The sequence below is a fragment of the Candoia aspera genome, chromosome 1 (genome assembly GCF_035149785.1).
Source record: "Candoia aspera isolate rCanAsp1 chromosome 1, rCanAsp1.hap2, whole genome shotgun sequence".
Classification (NCBI taxonomy): domain Eukaryota; kingdom Metazoa; phylum Chordata; class Lepidosauria; order Squamata; family Boidae; genus Candoia; species Candoia aspera.
In genome coordinates this window covers 271,436,753-271,456,287 of record NC_086153.1, presented here as the reverse complement: position 1 = coordinate 271,456,287, position 19,535 = coordinate 271,436,753, and the positions used below count along the sequence as shown (strand labels likewise).

At 41.8% G+C, this 19,535-nt stretch overlaps 1 protein-coding gene across 2 annotated transcripts in view; it reads right to left on the bottom strand.

The window, feature by feature from the left end:
- DGKZ (diacylglycerol kinase zeta) overlaps positions 1-17,403 on the bottom strand; it is a 130,200-nt gene extending 112,797 nt beyond the window's left edge. Inside the window, exon 1 of one of the 2 annotated variants that reach the window (XM_063289673.1) lies at positions 17,044-17,403. In XM_063289673.1, coding sequence (XP_063145743.1) covers positions 17,044-17,105 — 62 coding nt within the window. In that variant the 5' untranslated portion in view covers positions 17,106-17,403. Of the gene's footprint in view, positions 1-6,210; positions 6,716-17,043 lie in introns of those variants that run through there. The other variant, XM_063289671.1, reaches the window with a different exon arrangement.
- Positions 17,404-19,535: the final 2,132 nt, after the last annotated feature.

Below are 19,535 nucleotides of genomic sequence, written 5' to 3'. Positions count from 1 at the left end.
TTTAGATTTATCCCTCAGAATGTTTCTAAAGTTTAGACTAAGCAAGTTTCATATCAGTACTTAATACAAAATAGTGATTTATCATTGTCACATATTTCTGTTTGAGTAGAAATGCCTTTAGTAAAATCTGAAGAATGAAGTCTGCAATTCTTTACTTATTTCAAACATTCATTTGAAACAGCATTCATTCTCTTTTTAAAAAACAAACAGAAGCTCTTAGTGGTTAGGTCTGAACAGCTAATTACCTAGCAAAGCTCTCAAAAACTGCAAAACAATGGTTTCTTTTGGAAAAGAGAACAGTAATTCATGCATCCATTTCCTTTTTAAAAGATCATTGGTTGGGAGAACATGGATAGCACCACATTCTATCCACTTGAGGCTGGCCATCACCTCTCCTTGCTTGGCCCATTATAGTACCCCTAAATAGAGTGTTGGGAATAATGTTAGCCTTTATCTCTCTTCTATCTAGTGCCGATTTATTTTACAAATGTTTCTTGAGTTGCATTCATACTAGGCAAGGAGAATTCTATAAATGTATACATATATGCTTCAGCAAAGGATTGTTACCTTGTCGTGGTGCTGGAGCTTCAGCACCTCAATGATGCCATGAGCTAAACCGTGAAGGGCCACCCAAGACGGGAAGGTCATGACAGAGAGGTCAGACTAAATGTGATCCCTGGGGAAGGTAATGGCAACTCACCCCAGTATTCTTGCCATGAAAACTAAATGGATCAGTACAACCAGAGATATGTCGGTATACCATCGGAAGATGAGACCCCCAGGTCGGAAGATGGTCAAAATGCTACTGGGGAGGAACAGAGGATGAGTTCAACTAGCCCCAGACGTGATGATGCAGCTAGCTCAAAGCCGAAAGGACGGTTAGCGGCCGACGGTGCTGCTGGTGAACAGCGAATCCGATGTTCTAAGGATCAACACACCATTGGAACCTGGAATGTAAGATCTATGAGCCAGGGCAAATTGGATGTGGTTATTGGTGAGATGTCAAGATTAAAGATAGACATTTTGGGCATCAGCGAACTGAAATGGACTGGAATGGGCCACTTCACATCAAATGACCACCAGATCTACTACTGTGGACAAGAGGACCACAGAAGAAATGGAGTAGCCTTCATAATTAATAGTAAAGTGGCTAAAGCAGTGCTTGAATACAATCCAAAAAACGATAGAATGATCTCAATTCGAATTCAGGGCAAGCCATCTAACATCACAGTGATCCAAATATACGCCCCAACCACAGATGCTGAAGAAGCTGAAGTAGAGCAGTTCTATGAGGATCTGCAGCACCTACTGGACAACACGCCTAAAAGAGATGTTATTTTCATCACGGGAGACTGGAATGCTAAGGTGGGCAGTCAAATGACACCTGGAATTACAGGTAAGCATGGCCTGGGAGAACAAAATGAAGCAGGACATAGGCTGATAGAATTTTGCCAAGACAACTCACTCTGCATAACGAACACTCTCTTCCAACAACCTAAGAGACGGCTTTATACATGGACTTCACCAGATGGACAACACCGAAATCAGATTGACTACATCCTTTGCAGCCAAAGGTGGCGGTCATCTATACAGTCAGTAAAAACAAGACCTGGAGCTGACTGTAGTTCAGATCACGAACTTCTTATTGCACAATTGAGGATCAGACTAACGAGATTAGGGAAGACCACAGATCAGCTAGATATGAGCTCACTAATATCCCTCAGGAATATGCAGTGGAGGTAAAGAATCGATTTAAGGGACTGGACTTAGTAGATAGGGTCCCGGAAGAACTCTGGACAGAAGTTCGCAACATTGTTCAGGAGGCGGCAACAAAATACATCCCAAAGAAAGAGAAAACCAAGAAGGCAAAATGGCTGTCTGCTGAGACACTAGAAGTAGCCCAAGAAAGAAGGAAAGCAAAAGGCAACAGTGATAGGGGGACATATGCCCAATTAAATGCAAAATTCCAGAGGTTAGCCAGAAGAGATAAGGAATTATTTTTAAACAAGCAATGCGCGGAAGTGGAAGAAGACAATAGAATAGGAAGGACAAGAGACCTCTTCCAGAAAATTAGAAACATTGGAGGTAAATTCCAGGCCAAAATGGGTATGATCAAAAACAAAGATGGCAAGGACCTAACAGAAGAAGAAGAGATCAAGAAAAGGTGGCAAAAATATACGGAAGATCTGTATAGGAAGGATAACAATATCGGGGATAGCTTTGACGGTGTGGTCAGTGAGCTAGAGCCAGACATCCTGAAGAGTGAGGTTGAATGGGCCTTAAGAAGCATTGCTAATAACAAGGCAGCAGGAGACGACGGCATCCCAGCTGAACTGTTCAAAATCTTGCGAGATGATGCTGTCAAGGTAATGCATGCTATATGCCAGCAAATTTGGAAAACACGGGAATGGCCATCAGATTGGAAAAAATCAACTTACATCCCCATACCAAAAAAGGGAAACACTAAAGAATGTTCAAACTATCGAACAGTGGCACTCATTTCACATGCCAGTAAGGTAATGCTCAAGGTCCTGCAAGGTAGACTTCAGCAGTTCATGGAGCGAGAATTGCCAGATGTACAAGCTGGGTTTAGAAAAGGCAGAGGAACTCGGGACCAAATTGCCAATATCCGCTGGATAATGGAAAAAGCCAGGGAGTTTCATAAAAACATCTATTTCTGTTTTATTGACTATTCTAAAGCCTTTGACTGTGTGGACCATAACAAATTGTGGCAAGTTCTTAGCGGTATGGGGATACCAAGTCATCTTGTCTGCCCCCTGAAGAATCTGTATAACGACCAAGTAGCAACAGTAAGAACAGACCACGGAACAACGGACTGGTTTAAGATTGGGAAAGGAGTACGGCAGGGCTGTATACTCTCACCCTACCTATTCAACTTGTACACAGAACACATCATGCGACATGCTGGGCTTGAGGAATCCAAGGCTGGAGTTAAAATCACTGGAAGAAACATTAACAATCTCAGATATGCAGATGATACCACTTTGATGGCTGAAAGCGAAGAGGAACTGAGGAGCCTTATGATGAAGGTGAAAGAAGAAAGTGCAAAAGCTGGCTTGCAACTAAACCTCAAAAAAACCAAGATTATGGCAAGCAGCTTGATTGATAACTGGCAAATAGAGGGAGAAAATGTAGAAGCAGTGAAAGACTTTGTATTTCTAGGTGCGAAGATTACTGCAGATGCTGACTGCAGTCAGGAAATCAGAAGACACTTAATCCTTGGGAGAAGAGCAATGACAAATCTCGATAAAATAGTTAAGAGCAGAGACATCACACTGACAACAAAGGTCCGCATAGTTGAAGCAATGGTGTTCCCCATAGTAACGTATGGCTGCGAGAGCTGGACCATAAGGAAGGCTGAGAGAATGAAGATAGATGGTTTTGAACTGTGGTGTTGGAGGAAAATTCTGAGAGTGCCTTGGACTGCAAGAAGATCAAACCAGTCCATCCTCCAGGAAATAAAGCCAGACTGCTCACTTGAGGGAATGATATTCAAGGCAAAACTGAAACACTTTGGCCACACAATGAGAAGACAGGACACCCTGGAGAAGATGCTGATGCTAGGAAGAGTGGAGGGCAAAAGGAAGAGGGGCCGACCAAGGGCAAGGTGGATGGATGATATTCTAGAGGTGACGGACTCGTCCCTGGGGGAGCTGGGGGTGTTGACGACCGACAGGAAGCTCTGGCGTGGGCTGGTCCATGAAGTCACGAAGAGTCGGAAGCGACTGAATGAATAAACAACAACAATACATATATGCATGCCACTGATTTATGTGTATCAGAAAGGACAGGGACATTTTGGGTGAACTCAGCCCAGAAAGTAAGTTCTAGCATACTGTAGGCAGTGAAATGGATCTGCCTGTACTCTTACGTTAAGGCTGTGGCAATGGAAGGTTAAGTGAGCCCTGTTAGCTGATCTGTTTAGTTCCGATTTCTGGATTTGAAATGAAATTATGTTTAGATCTCCTACACACTTACATTACTTGGTTTTGGATGTTGCAGCTAGAAGCCCTAAACTCAGTGGTAACTTTTAAGAGTGGGGTCAGTACTATAATACCAGATCCTCCAAATTTTCATGCCTCTGTATGTCCAATTACTTTTTAACAATTAGTAAATTACAGCCACTATCGCAACCCCAAAATAGCCAAGCTTTGCTACTGCTTCTGCCACTCCACTAGCTGCTGGTCAGCACTCCAGGTATTTTCTTTAAGGCTCACAAGGATTTTTAATTTTTCCAAGTGGCCCCTTCCTCTCAACGAATTGTGCAGGCCTGGTGTATGTGATACACAGGCACAGTTTTGTACCCCTCTCACTATCTTTGTTTGAATTTTATATTGGTTCCCATCTGTATATTCTGCCCTAACAGGCAGCTTGGCTCATTTTCTTAATCAGTCTAGCCCACACGTGTTTTGAGTTTGGGTTCATAAGAGTTCTAAGCTTCAGGAGTTCCCTTCTGTAAAGTGGAAAGCCATTTCCTACTGTGACTTCTACATAATTCCAAATAAACTATCTGCACTGTGTGATACAATATGCAGACTAAGTATACTATATAAATTATAGCAATAATTACAGTATAACCTTTGGCTACACTTACCTGCATTACATTAACTACTGGTTCTTATATAAAGGAAAAAAATGGACATTTCCATAACATTTGGATTAGTGTAGCTGAGCCATCACAAAACTTCCCATCATGGACTGCTAACAGTATACTTGTCAGTATTTGCAAAAATACAATCAGTGAAAGAGTGCTTTAGTTCCCTTCCGTGAGAAAGTTTATGTGATTACTGTAGCTACCAAACCACAATGTTTCGGTTTTTAAAAAATTCAGAAGCCTGGTATGTGCCACTACTGGCCTAAAAGACAAAAAAAATCAACTTTATTTTATATTGGTCCAAGACCAACATAACATTTCAAACTAAAGACTTATGAATTCTCCCAAACATTAGACTCTCTATATAAAGCAAAATAACTTTAATATTAAATGTGTGGCATAGAACTCCAAGCAGCTACGAAAAGATTACAAGCCAAATGTCTGATTGCTGGAAAGACAGTTATAATGTTTAAGGCTATGCAACAGCATGGTCAAAGGACCGCGCAAAAAAAAAAAAAAGCAAATACTTCAGTAGTACAGCATACCTGGACATGGAATCCAGAAGACTATGATTCAAAGTCACCGCTATCCTTCCTTTTGCTACACAGAGAAACAGACTCATACCTAATTCTCCATTTTCAAATCAAACACTAATACAGCATTTCCTTTTAGAATGTATACCTAACCTCATTGCTGGATTATTCAGCCATCTGCAATTTGCTATATTCCATGCTGGGTGGAGATGATGGGAGTTGCCAATCAATCCATCAGCAGGCCCCCAGGTTAGGGAACCCTATAAGGTATATTTATACACACAACTTAATTCAACAGCAAATGAAATTGGGTAAATGGAGAGTGGGAAAGGAGAGACAGAACCTGAATCCCACTGAAAGCTTTTAACTATTTACAAAAATACAAAAACACCCAGCCCTCTATTCCTTCCTACCAAAAGAAAAACAGAATCATTTGTTACCATCAGAGACTAAGCCTCAATCCAATGAAACAAAAAGGATTAGAGGGGAAGGGTAAAAGGAAGAGTGACATTCTTATCACTACAGCTGACAATCAAAACTTTACATTCCTTAATTTCACAGGATTAGCTTTTTTTTTTTTTACGAAAGGTAAAAGTACATTTCTCCCAAGCTGTATCACTACCTTATCATCATCATCATCATATTATTATTACTATTGCCAACTGGCAACACCTATTAACTACATTCAAAAACGTAGCTCAGGCGGGAATCCCCATTTTATTACTAAGCCTACATACGGAGAAAATGTGTGCATGTATTTTGGGGAAACAGTTACACAGAGGGAACCAGCACGTTCTAACTGATCTTCATTACCTGCCCCAGAACGAAAACAACAGGGCATCCGGGCGTCACAACAATCGATATCCCCGCCACCCCTTTCTTAAAGATAGCTAGTTTTGCACAAAACACTGAGCCACCAACTGGCCAAATCATTTTTTGCCCCCCACCTGAATATATTGTGATTCGGTGTGTGGTGAACCATGGATGAGTGTCCATGTCCCTCCTATCCCATTACTTTCACACGCATACACTTTAAAAGCGTGGGTCGCACCCCTCGCTCACCTGCGCCCAAAGATCTTGAGCCCAAACCTCTTTTTGCTGTGCCTTCGTCCCAGTGTGGAGACCTTCTCCGGCTCCGGGCACACGGACGTCTCCGAGCTCGCGGTGGACGGCGAGCTGGAGCAGGCGGCGGCGGCGTCCCCGCCATTCGAGCCCTTTTCGTTGACCTCGTGCAGCTCCATAACCCCGCTGGTCGTGCTTCTCCCCTCACCTGCTCGTGAGAGGTCCAGTCATATCCGCGGGACAAGCAGCCAGCGATCAAACCCCAAAGAGAGTGTCAGTCTCTCGCCCGAGCCCCTGAATCATTGCTCTGCCAAGGCGGGCGGAAGAACGGAAAGTGCTGCTCTCGCTCCTTTTGCCAGGGGCTTATCCAGGACGCCTCCCCTCAAAGCAGCCGCAGAAACGAGAGTGCCAAAGACTAGCGTATCCCCGCAATGGGTGGTGCATGCTCAGCTCCAACTCCGATCCCCCGCGCGCCTCGTCGAGAAATTAGAGCCGTGCAGGAAGTATCAATACAAAGCAAGGTAAGCGCCTAAGGACCCCAGATAGCTGCCCGGGAAGCTGCCTCCTTGTTGCTCTAGGAGAAAAGACGGGCTAGTGGCTCCATCTGCCGCTTCCACGAGCGCGTTGCAAAAACTGAGCCCAGCCACCTCCATGCAACCATTGGCCACAGCGACAAGAGCGATAGAGGCACAGGAGAGGCCCGAGCAGAACAGCGTTAGCTACAGTTTTCCAGATTTAGGATTAGGAGAGAATTTACATCAAGAGTTGGAAGAACAGCTACCAATCCGGCAGCTACTGTAGTATATTTGCCCTGGAACGGAAAGAGTAACCAAGGTCCTTTCCTCACCACGGAGTTGAAGTAGTATCTATCCATCCTTGACTTAGCACAAAACCAGGCAAGCATAACACTGACTGTTCCCATGGCCAATCCCCACCCCACCTCTGTTGCTTTGGTTCTCAGTCACTGCTGAATGGTGCTGGCCTGAACTGTGGTGTGCCACCCTGATAGGCAAGGCGGTAACCATTCTACTGCTGCCCTCTTTTAAAGTGTGGGGAAACATTAATCAATCATGGCACCACAGGAGGATGGGGATTTGGCTGACTTCAGGATATCTGGCTTCCATAAACTGGCTTGTCTACCTTTCCTCCCATACTCTGTTAGGCATCTCACAAGTTCAAACAAGGTGAAATACAGTGAAATGGGAAGACCCTATAGCAGGAATAGGTTCAGAGAGGAACAAGGCAGACTGTGCCATAATTTTGCAACCAGAGCAGGAGAACAGGCACCCACTAGTTTCTGGAAATCAGAAGTACTCTGGTAGCAACTTTTCAGACCAAAAAAAATTATTAAAAGCCATATGCTTTTGTGAGCTGCAGTTCACTTCATCAAATGCAGTAGAGTAGACTCCACTGGATTTAAATTGGGATGGGGGAAAGGAGGAAAACACTAAAATTGTTAGTCTGAAAAGGTGGCTACCAGACTCCTCCTGATTTTTGGTTACCCTAGATCAGGGTTTCTCAACCAGGGTTCCATGGCCCCCTAGGGCTCCACGAGGTCACTAGGGGTTCCCTGGGAGATCATGATTTATTTTAAAAATTATTTAAAATTCAGGCAACTTCACATTAAAGAGGTAAGTTTCATTCTTCATTTTTAGCTTAAGAATACTGTTAATGCATATATACAGGCCTACACATGAAATGAATATAATGATTTTGTAACTTGTGGCCTATATTTGAGCCTGAATGTGCAGGGGCTCCCTGAAGTCTGAAAAATATTTCAAGGGTTCCTCCGGGGTCAAAAAGTTGAGAAAGGCTGCCATATAATAACATGGCTCTCCTCCTACAGTGACTAGCTGCTGGGTAACCATTCTCTTACTTGGAGTGTAAGTAATAAAGCAATAAACAAAGAAACCCCAGTTCAACATCTCTCCTGATTTTCCAGACACTGCAAGGAGAAAAAAACGGGGCTGTTACATCTTGTGGTACAGATATAGTATATTTTAAAATACTGTTAACATGGATCACCATAAACATAGATACTATTATTCCTAAAATGAAAGAGTAGAGGTTGTTCTCCCCTCTTTGTCCTTATTGGAAGGAAGAGAAGCTGGCCTCAAAAAGAGAGAGCTGAAGGAGGCACAGGTATGAAAGGAACTCAGGAAATGAAATGCTAATGGAGAGTGCAAACACTAAGAGAGAAATGATTGCAGTAGAGGATAGCTGATAACCACAAAGGAAGGGTGTGCCCATATCTCCCAACACTCTCCCAGCACACCTTAGATTATACCTACATGTCACATGACCAAGCGTAAGAGGTAGCAAATGAAACAAGTTTTATACATCCTGGGCTCTCAGTGTTAGAATAAGGGCAGTGGGAAATACTTTTATATTAGAATAATTTACAAGTTATGGTTGAGAAGATGAGATAAGGGCAACATTGTGGAGCAAGGAGGAAAAACTGGAATTGTTAGGCCTGATTGTACCATTGTTAGGTGAGCACTGGGTCTATATCACAGGGAAAGAAATTCCATCAAGCATACTTGAGCGCCTACAGACCGGTGCTATCAGATTAAAGGTATGAGCATGATCAGGTCACTGCAGCAGGGTACGTTAAATGGATTTGTCATATAGTGGGAATGGATGCCTAGCTGTTAAATGATTTTCGTGGTTATACTGTACCATGAAATGTAGAAAATAGAATGCTGTAGAATGCTGAAAATGGTCTGTCACAACAGGGAATCATTGCCTGCACAGCATAAATAAAAGGAAGCTAAAAAGGAATTCTGTGTAACAACACAGCTTTTCAAGAACATCTGGATAATACGTAAATGTACATGCAGTCTCAACAAGAGGGTATCACTTAAAATTGCAACCCCCCCAAAAAGAAGTTATTTTAAGATTCCACAGCCAGAATCAGATCTGTTTCATTTTAAAGTAGCACATTTTGTAACTCTTAACACCACCATGCACAATGTCATTCATATACTCTAAATTTCTGTCAGAATGAACATACAAATACCAGACAGAATGCAAGTTCCTGTTAGGGATTTTGCTTATCACCATACTTTCATTCTGGATATTTGCTTTTCCAAAATAGATTAAACAAAATGTTGCACTGTAAATCTGATTTCTTAACAAGAATGCTGTTACTGGGGTTCTTGATGGCTGACCAGGATACTAGAGATTTTCTATTTTTTTCCTAAATAACATTTTAGCTGGATACTAGTATTAGGAGTATGCATTTTGGAAACAGACACAGCTGCTGTAATGGGTCACAGGCACTACATTTAAGTCTCATGTGTTCTAAAATACCTCTTCTAAATCCTAAGTAGTGCACAGCGCCACAGAATATGTGGAGTCCTTGGTACTCTCTGAGCCTTGTTGTTTTCTTGCAGATGTTTCATTGCCAGACTAGGCAACATCTTCAGCGCAAAGATTTTAAAACTTACCAGGTTGATTTGAGTAGTTGTCCCCTTAGTAATTTTTGATTTATTTAATATGCTGATATTTCCCTCTGGTTTGTTGATGTCTCACTTTTAGCACCATTTTTGCAGGGCCGCAACAGTTGATTTTAATATTTGAAGAACTTACTATATTTGTGTTTCTATTTCTTTAAATCAGCAGGCCATTGTGAAGAATAATTGTAATACAGTAGAACTGAGGGTTAGTTTCCCTATTCCTGCATTATAACTCCTCCTGAGAGCAATCAGAAAGGAATACTTACTGTTTAATGTCTCTTTGTTATCATTCTGGTTTTCATGTTACTACATTTTAGAATACCATTCTTTTGGCCATCTACTGCAGTACAGACTAACAAATGTCCATAAAATATGTTCTGCCAAGGTATTTCTCTTTTTAGATACAATTCTTCCATCTCAATTGATAATTATTCATGCTAATGCTTTCAGTGTTATTACCTGAAAGATTTGGTTATACCAATGTGTTCAAGGTAATCCTGATGTTCATACAATAAAAATACAGTATTCTTTTAACCTAACCAAAGTCATTCTGTAGGCTTTAAAAAAGCACCATTCATGACTGCTTTTAAATTTCTGTATTGCATAGAAGATGTAGTTATTACTATGAATTATTAGCAAACTGCCCTCCATAATGCTACCAAGTAGTATAGAGCAGTGCTTCCCAAACATTTTCCTTCATTACTTAAAACCACTTTCAAAAAATTCTTTTTAACGTTATATCAATTTAAATGTCCCTGTTGTGATTGGGTAATGGGTTCATGTGTCATTACCCAAAGAAAAACCACTTTTACCCAATTCCCAGGTTTGGGAAGTACTGGTATAGAGAATATTAAGCAGCATGAACCAATGGTCTGACTTGGTATAAGGCAGACCCTTATATTTCTAAAGCTGACAACAACCAGCAGGAACATCTTTGGTATACAGTTCATTCTCTAGGCTAAGAAGGCTGAGCCTGATTGATATGTGAATGATAGATCAAGGCTAGATTTAGGCTAGAATGGGAAGTTTTTTTTAAAAAAAGATGAAGTTAATAGAATTGTACTTTTGTCCTATTGACCAAAACAAAAAGCCAGCATGGATGTATTGAGGTAGTAACTAGGAGTCAGGTTGAAGGCATCTTTACCTTTTATTATAGGACTCATATATTTTTTAAATCTTGATCAACGAAGAATGAGTGAATATTACTTTCTGAAAAGCACTCATCCCAATGTGATAAACTGGAAGGAAGAGATTTCTACAGTATACTCCACTCTCTCCTGAAAAATTCCCATATTGGGAAATCAATATGAGAGTTTGCATCTGTGGTACTTTGCCTTAGTGAAACACAAAGTGAGGAACCTCAATTTTGCTGTTTTCTGCAAATAACTGTTGGCTATCAAGCCCAACCAGCATTTATAAGTAATAAGGTACTGTATAGAGTACTGAAAATTTCTGCCATCTAGTGGGGAAAGTACAAGTTTACTAAAATAAGAAAAATGCTGCACGTGGTATTAAATTTTTAAAATCCCCAAATCTTATCTTAAATTTAAGTGAGCATGTGCGTGCATGAAGAGGGCAATACATTTTCACAACAGTTAAGCAGTCATTAATAACTACTGAACCAATACCACCCATTTTCCATTTCTACGATTTTGAAAACATTTATAGCAAGATAATCAATATACAGTACCGTATGCTGCTTGAGGGATTATAGAATATGTGCGACGTCCCACTGCACTAATCGAGTGCCGCTCCCCTGCATCAATACTCACTTGCAGCTATTCCAATTGTGTAGATATAGCCAAAGTTGTGGGAAGGATGTGGGTGACATAGGAGAAAAGAACGTATGCGTCTCACCAGACGACAAACATTCATGGCTGACGCCAGCCTCAGATAATTATATAAAAAAATAAACACTCTCATCACTGACTTCACGTATACTCTGGCTCTAAAATGAGAACATTACAAAATCTTCTTCTTGTCAAATCCTTAGGAGCTCCAGATACAAATACTCAAAACTTACCCAGGACAAAGCATTGCACATAGGAAGAAAGGGAAGGGGACAGTAAAGTACAAAATCTTTCTCTTTCTCCTTCATACCTCTTTGCTCCTTGGGAATACAGAGGTTGGTTCACACATTGTGCTAATCATTAACTGTGGGTAAAAAAATCACACTAGCTAGGATCACACAACTTGCTAAGTCAGAACCAAGCAAATTTCCTTGCTCTCTACAGTTGTCAATGAATAAGAATAGATGGTTTACTAAGTGTTCTACTTTTGCTTATGATGTGGCCTTTCCCTTATGGGGGAAGTAGGAGACTACTGTAGCTGTGAGTATATTTTCCCCTTGGATGTGTCCTAACCGCCAGGAACCACGCTGAGACAAGGAATAGGTCTCTAGTGTTTTATTACTGCTACGTAACAGAAAATCCTAACAAACTGAAGAAGCGTGGGAAAAACCCAGACATATAAACCCCAAAGGCTAAGGCGGACCCGATCTGTGTCTCTTTGAATGGATACCTAATTCCTCTGTACTACGCATGCGCTTTACAGCCTGGATGGGAGCCCCCTGCTCGCCATCCTTACTCATGACAGGATGTTGTAGAACTCTACTTAAATATGGCAACAAGCCACCCAGAGTCACTTGTTGAGATGGGCGGCTATAGAAATTAAATAAATAAACAAACAAACAAACAAACAAACTTCTGTGGGCTTAGGGCTTGTATCCTGCCGTTACTGTTTTTCTGTAATATTTCCTCCATAACAAATTTAAGTAGCGTCTCCCACATAGACAGAGCACTAATATACAGGTGGGCTATCTGTCAGCAAAGACCTCACACTCTCTCCTAATTATTGGTGATGTTGATTGAGCATTCCTGCCTGCTAATCTAAACATACAGTGCAGAAGTTGATTTATTTATTTATTTATTTATTTATTTATTTATTTATTTAATTTCTATAGCCGCCCATCTCAACAAGTGACTCTGGGTGGCTTGTTGCCATATTTAAGTAGAGTTCTACAACATCCAAGGGGAAAATATACTCACAGCTACAGTAGTCTCCTACTTCCCCCATAAGGGAAAGGCCACATCATAAGCAAAAGTAGAGCACTTAGTAAACCATCTATTCTTATTCATTGACAACTGTAGAGAGCAAGGAAATTATCATGATGAAAATATGCAACCTAGGCAAAAGGGGCTGAAACATTTTTTAAGTCCTGAGAAAAGATAATATTTGGAAGTGACTTGGGCAGACACCTCCCTGATTCACTGGCATATAAGAAAGAGGAGGAGGTACAGCAGACTCAGACTTGAAAGATTCTATTATTATAGCCAATCTCAATAACAGTAGTTCTAGTCTTCCTGTGGAATTCATTTCCTGGTCTGGTCTGGTCTGGTCTACCTAGTGGGGCTGACAACACCTATGTTTGTGCTGCTAGTCATCCCCTCATGACCAAAGCCTGCTCTCCACAGGACTCATCCCATTTCTTGTGTCATGGAAGCCACAACAGAAGTCTAACTCAAATAGGCAAAATATCACAAAAAAACCTAATGTTTTCCAACTATCTGGTGATGATCTGTATTTCTGCAGTGCAAATGAGGTATGCCTAACCCTGTGAACAGCAACAACAATCAAGATCCTCCATGCTTTTCCTCTGTGCAATTGCCAATCTGTTTGCTCCAGGCAGGCTTGCAAGCAGCCTCCTTGAGAAACATTTCTGTAATAGATATTCGTACAGGGAACTAAACCATGAGGAACGCTATACCCACTAGCCTGCTATCTGGTGAACTACTGCCCAAAGCATGGGTCTTTTGCTGAAGTGGTTGACTGGAACTTCACATACGTATTTCCTTTCCAGGATCTACTCTTGGCCAGATGCTGTGCAATAAAAAGTGATGACTTCACTATGTGTATTCTTTGTTGCCAGGGAGTGGTGGAGACAATTTCTTTTCCACACTCTAGTATAATTTCTACTCTCTTCTTTGTGGGGAAGTTAGTGGAGAAAGTGATAAGGCAACAGCTACAGAAACCCCTGGAAGAAACAGATTATTTAGACCAATGGCATCAGGATTCAGACCTGGACATGGATCATAGTATCCTTCTGAACTGCCTACGAGAGGTGGCAGTTAGAGACACTGTGTTAGAATGGTTGTGATCCTTCCTGCATTTACTCATTTATCACAGTGGGGGAAGAGGTTGAGTTCACAGATGCTTTTTTATGGGGTGCTTCAGGACTTAGTCCTCTTTCCTATCCTGTTTAACATCTGAATGAAACTGCTGGGAGGGCTAATCTGCCCATTCAGGGTGAGAGGGTTAGGGCACCATCAATATGCAGGTGATATGCAGTTGTACATCTCCACCTTAGGCTAAATGGGGGGTACAGTATAAACCCTATCCCAATGTTTAATGCTATCAGGGTCAGGATGGGAAAGAACAGGTTCAGATTTAATGCAAACAAGACAGAGTGGGTATACATTTTGAATCTCCTGATTCTGGGATTTTATCATCTTTGACTCTCAGATTATGCTTCCCCACAGAAAGAAGGGCCATAATTTGGGGTCCTCCTGGTCTCACAGCTCCTGCTTGCACGATTGCAAGTTTTACCTAGAAAAGAGGACACTAAGATGGTCATACCTTTGTCACCTTCTCTATGGATTACTGTAGGACGAAAGCCATGTTAGCCTGTGATAGCCAAAAATCAAAAGGAATCTGTTAGCAGCTGGTAGTTATAGCTCATGAAAGCTTATGCCTTTTAATAAAATTTGTTCGTTGGAAAAACTGCTACTAGTCTCATATTGATTTTTGTATGGGTTACTGTATTTTGTTTTACATTGATCACCCTGAAATCTCAGTTGGTGCATAGTGCAGTGACCTGTATGCTTACTGGACAGTCTCCTTACTGCCATGCAATATCACTACTGTGGGAGCTGATTCAGCTGCCTGATATGTTTCCAAGTGCAATTTAAGTGATAAGTGTCACCTACAATGTCTTATATGGCCTGCGTATCTTTGGAACTGCCTATCCTGTATAGATTCTGCCAGGCCAATCTGAGAACCCAAGGAATATCTGCTGAAAGCCCTCACCTATCAAGACGTGCAATGTGAGGAGGTCTAAAATAGGGCATTCTCTAGGGGGGCTTCCCTCTTCTAGAACAGCTTGTCCCTGAGGCAAGGGTGGTTCCCACTCTCATGAACTTCCAGAAGCTCATAAAATTCAGCTGTTTCAGAAGGTCTTAGGGACTTGAGTCACATAGATTTCCTAGTGCCAGGAATGATATAATGGTTTTTCCATGATAAGTTGTAATTATTAACTCTAATTACATACTGCATTTGTTTTATTGCATATTATTACATGTTATTGTTGCATTGGCTATAGCTTTTATACACCACTTAGAGACAGTTGACCTGAAGTGGTCTATAAATTTATTTGTTCATTCATTCATTCATTCATTCATTCATTCATTCATTCATTCAATAAAGTAACTTGAGGTTTAGGTTTGAAAACGAGCAGGCAGGTACAATATACATGCAATACAGATTCATGTCTAATGCTCTTCTATACTTCATTTACTCAAGTTGCCCTCAAGGGCAAGCCTCTCAGGCACATTTCTCAGAGTATATGAGTCAGTCACCTGAAAGACTGAAGTCATACAGTTAGACAAAATAGCAGGAGTAAACTGATACATGAACCACCAGGAATAGGTAAGCTAAAAGGACTTCTTGGCCCATGCAGAAATTATGGGCCTGACTGACTCAGTTACTAGGAAGATGTGTTTCCAGAAGACTAGTAACTTCCTAGTCTCCTGGAAAAAGAGCAACAAAGAGCTAGGTGTATGATCCTAGAAAGGAAGTTCCAGAAGAGAAAGCCCTCTTTCATGCTTCATCTAGTGTGGCCATCTATCTAATGCCAGAATGAGGAAATGCATCTCCTGAGGACAAATTTGCAAAATCATTTGAATACGCTGTTTTATAACCGTAGCTTATCTCTTAAGGCTCTTGGCCTGCAATACACTAAGATATTTGGTATTCTCAAAAAAATGCAACATCAAACTGTTAGAACCCAATCAAATTAGAATTAGGGTTGACTTAATTGTCCTGTATATTACTTTGCAGCTCAGCTAACAGTCTATCTTTTGCGACTGCCTTGCATTTATTATAATCAAATTGTTACTCAAATATTTAAATGATAAAAGATTTAAAAAATATGGAATGAAACCAAATGCAGACTACAGCCTGATATAACTGAAAAACCTGTTTTTCTCCTACTAAACCTTGCCATTTCAATCCTAAAATACTCCATTAGGCTCAACTAAATGACTTATTCTTATCGTACTTGTACTTTGCCCAGACTGTCTGGGGTGCTCTCAAAGCACTCCACTAACTCATAACTGATTTTGAAAATAACCTTTTTTTTTAAATGTGCCATTTGCATGGACATTCTCAATAAGTTATATTTAGCCATCTTCAGTGGATCATGGGATGTGTGAGTGAGAAAAGCCATAGCACAGCGTGTTAGCAAAACAGACATGTTAAGGGAGAAACAAGAGAGAGTGTAGTTGGCTACTGGAAAGTTTTGAACGTTTTGCTCTGTTTTCGAAGGGGGAGCCTGTTTATTTTTCTTTTCTCACTGAACTCTAGGACTCCAGGCATTTTGTCCTGGCCTGCGGTTTTCAGAAATGGAAAGCTACATGCCCATCTCCTTGTCCTCTTATTCAACATGCCCACTATTTGAACTCTCCAAGGGAGAACTTGACTTCACCTAGGAAACCCACACCTCTTCCTCGGAAATGACAGCAGCTGTCACATCACTCACTCACCCCACAAACACACTTTTTTTTTGCAAAGCAAATATATTTGAGAACTGGCTCCTTCCTCTTCTAGCTTTCATCACCAAGCAGAGGACATAGAGAAGGAAATCTGCTTTGTGAGGAAGAGGACACATGCCCCTAATACATTCTCTACAGATACGGCATAAGGATGCCCTTTTGTAGCTTCAGCCTGGAAGGGGTTCTTAAGAAGGATCACACTGGAGACTTTCCCTGCCTCCCCCTCCCCCAGCGAGTTTCTCTCTCCTCTTGGACACCCCACATCCCACCATGCTTCCATGTGCCCTTCCTGTCTCGGGAGGAACAGATTGCCTGCATGCCTGCCTGGCCACCCACTCTATTGTGTCCCGGCTGAACAGGCCTACCTTCCTACACGCAGCCGGCGAAGGGCCCCAAAGGGAGGAAGGGAGAGGGGGAAATATGGCAAGGCAAAGGGCCTTTCCCCGCTACAATAGCAGGATGTAAACAACAGCTCTCCGTGCGAGAGACCAGGGCGTCAGCCCAGACGGCAAAAGGAAACCAGCCGAGACCATCCCCGCCTAAAGTACCTCGCAGCGGCGCTTTTCCCTGGGGGGCTCCGCGGAACATCCCAAGACCGATGCCACCACATCTGCCCTCCGAGGACAGGCCCTCTTCAGCAGGTCCTCTTCAGAAGGATGCGGCCACCTCGGTCCCCCTGGCGTTCCTCTTCCTGCCCCCGTGGATGGGCTCCGGAGTCATTTCCAGCAGAGCGCAGCCTCGCCAGCTCCCTGCCATCGGTCCTGCGGGGCAGCGGCTTTGTTCCCACTCTCTCCCCGCCCGGTTCCTCTTTTTATGCGCTTCCTGAAAGGTAGCAGCTAGTAGCACCAGACGGCCGCGGCACCACGACGTGGAAAACATACGCGCGCGCGCACCCCGCACAACTCCAGCCCCGAGTCTCTCGGAGAGAAGCCTCTCCTCAAGCCCGGGCGAGTGAGAACAAGTTCCCGCTGTACAGGGCTCCGAGATGAGGGAAGGAATCCTCGCCGCAGGACAGTAGCGCCTTGTCCGGCAGAGGCAGTGCGGCAGCCGGTTCCCTTGCCCTCAGCTGGAGGAAGGACCAGCCGGGAGACTGGCTTGGTCGAGCACTCCCGCCACACTGGAGCTAACCGCAGCCTTCCCCAACCTGGCGCTCTCCAGGCGTGGCCAGCCCAGCAGAAGTCCCATTATCCGCTGTTGGCGTGGCTGGGCAGGATGTTACATATTCATCCCAGCTTTCCTCCAGAAACTCAAGGCGGCATATATTACACTCTTCATTTTTTCCCACCACCTAACAACTTTGTGGAGTTGGCTGTGCTGAGAAAGCCGGCCTTGCCTAAAGTCACCCAAGGCCGAGGATGGATTTGAACCTGGGTCTCCCCAGTCCTAATCCAACAATTTAAACAAATTTCGTTGGGGAAAGGCAGTTTCCTTCATCTGGGGCAGTCCAGACAGCTTTGTGTACACCTCTCTAGTGGACTTATTTACTAACCAGGTAGTTTGAATCTATACATTACATTACAATCTTTATTGCAATAGTTTGTAAAGGAACAGCCCTGTCTAGCAATTGTGGTGAAAGTCTTTGAAAGTCTTAAGGGCTAACATGCCCAAATGTTTGTTCTGTGAGCAGCAATCATTTTGTGAATGGCAATACTGTTAATACTGTGACTGTCCATGCATACAGTACTACTTTTGAATTCTTTTTGACCTCACTGTTTACCATTTCCCACCCCCACCCATGTGTATATAATTCAGGATTACATTTTGGGCCTCAACAATTGGGCCATCATCCAAGAAAGTTTCTAATAAATCCCTGAGTCTTAGGGGTGGCACCACAAGACTCTTTTGTGGTAATTAATGGTGTTTATTCTTCAAAAAGCATGGAAGGCAGACCTCTTGTTCTACCAGTTTTGTACACAAGGAAACTGAATTGGAGAGATGGCTAACTCAAATGCCATTCAACAATTGTGGCTGTCTCCCCATCTCCCAACATCAACATCAGCCAAAAAATAGCCAGAACCAACCCACTCAAATGCTACCATTCCCTCACAGCTGCTGTATATTTTCTAACTTCAGAAGAAGAGTGAGCATGCTCTTTACAAAGTGGAAGAGCTAAGGGACAAAGATATCTTTAGCTTTTTTTTCAATTAATACATAACTTTGGGGAAGGGAAAACTGGATGATGATATGGCAGAAGCAGAAAAGGCATTCCCCCTTTATTCACCATGGTCCCAAACCAATTTTGAATTTTGAGGAAACCATCACAGTAACACAACATCTATGCTGGAGCACTGTAAATATCCTTTGTGCAGATTATTTCCGAAACATGGCCAAAAAATTTCAATTGTTGCATAATGCAGCAATTAGAATGTGAATAGGAACTAGTTTTACTTACCATATCAGTTTTGCAATATAGTACTTTGGTTTTCTCACAATTTATTTCTGAAGTAAGTGTTTTCTTTCTTTTCAAATGTTTTATTCCCCCCCCCAACTTTTAACGTATAACATTGTTAGGGACCTATCTCGATACCTGAAAGGCTGCCTTCACTCATATAAATTGATTAAATAAATAAATACTATGTATACTGCTTTCACTTTTCAGTACTCACATGGGCCCTTGTTCTATGTCTTTTTTTTAATAAGAATTTTATTAAGTTTCAAGCAAAGATAAAAGCTACAGAAAAACAAAAAACTACAAAGAAAAAAAGAAAAAAAACTAAAAAAAATGTAGAAACACAAGAGAATTTTTTTCAAAATTACAAAAAGAGGTGACTTCCAACTTTTAACAGCAAGGATATACAAAAATTTTCCCTAATCAATCCCTTACTCTATATTAAACCAAAATCATATTATTTCTATAAATTATTCCATTAGCACATTATAAAAGTCACTAAATACAGTTGTTCCCTCCCCTTATGTTAAAAGAATACACACACACACCCTAATCAACTCCTCCCCTGATAACATTTATTTATTTATTTATTTCATTCCTACTACTATTCTATACATTCCTGTCTACTATAACAAAGATCAAACTAAAAAA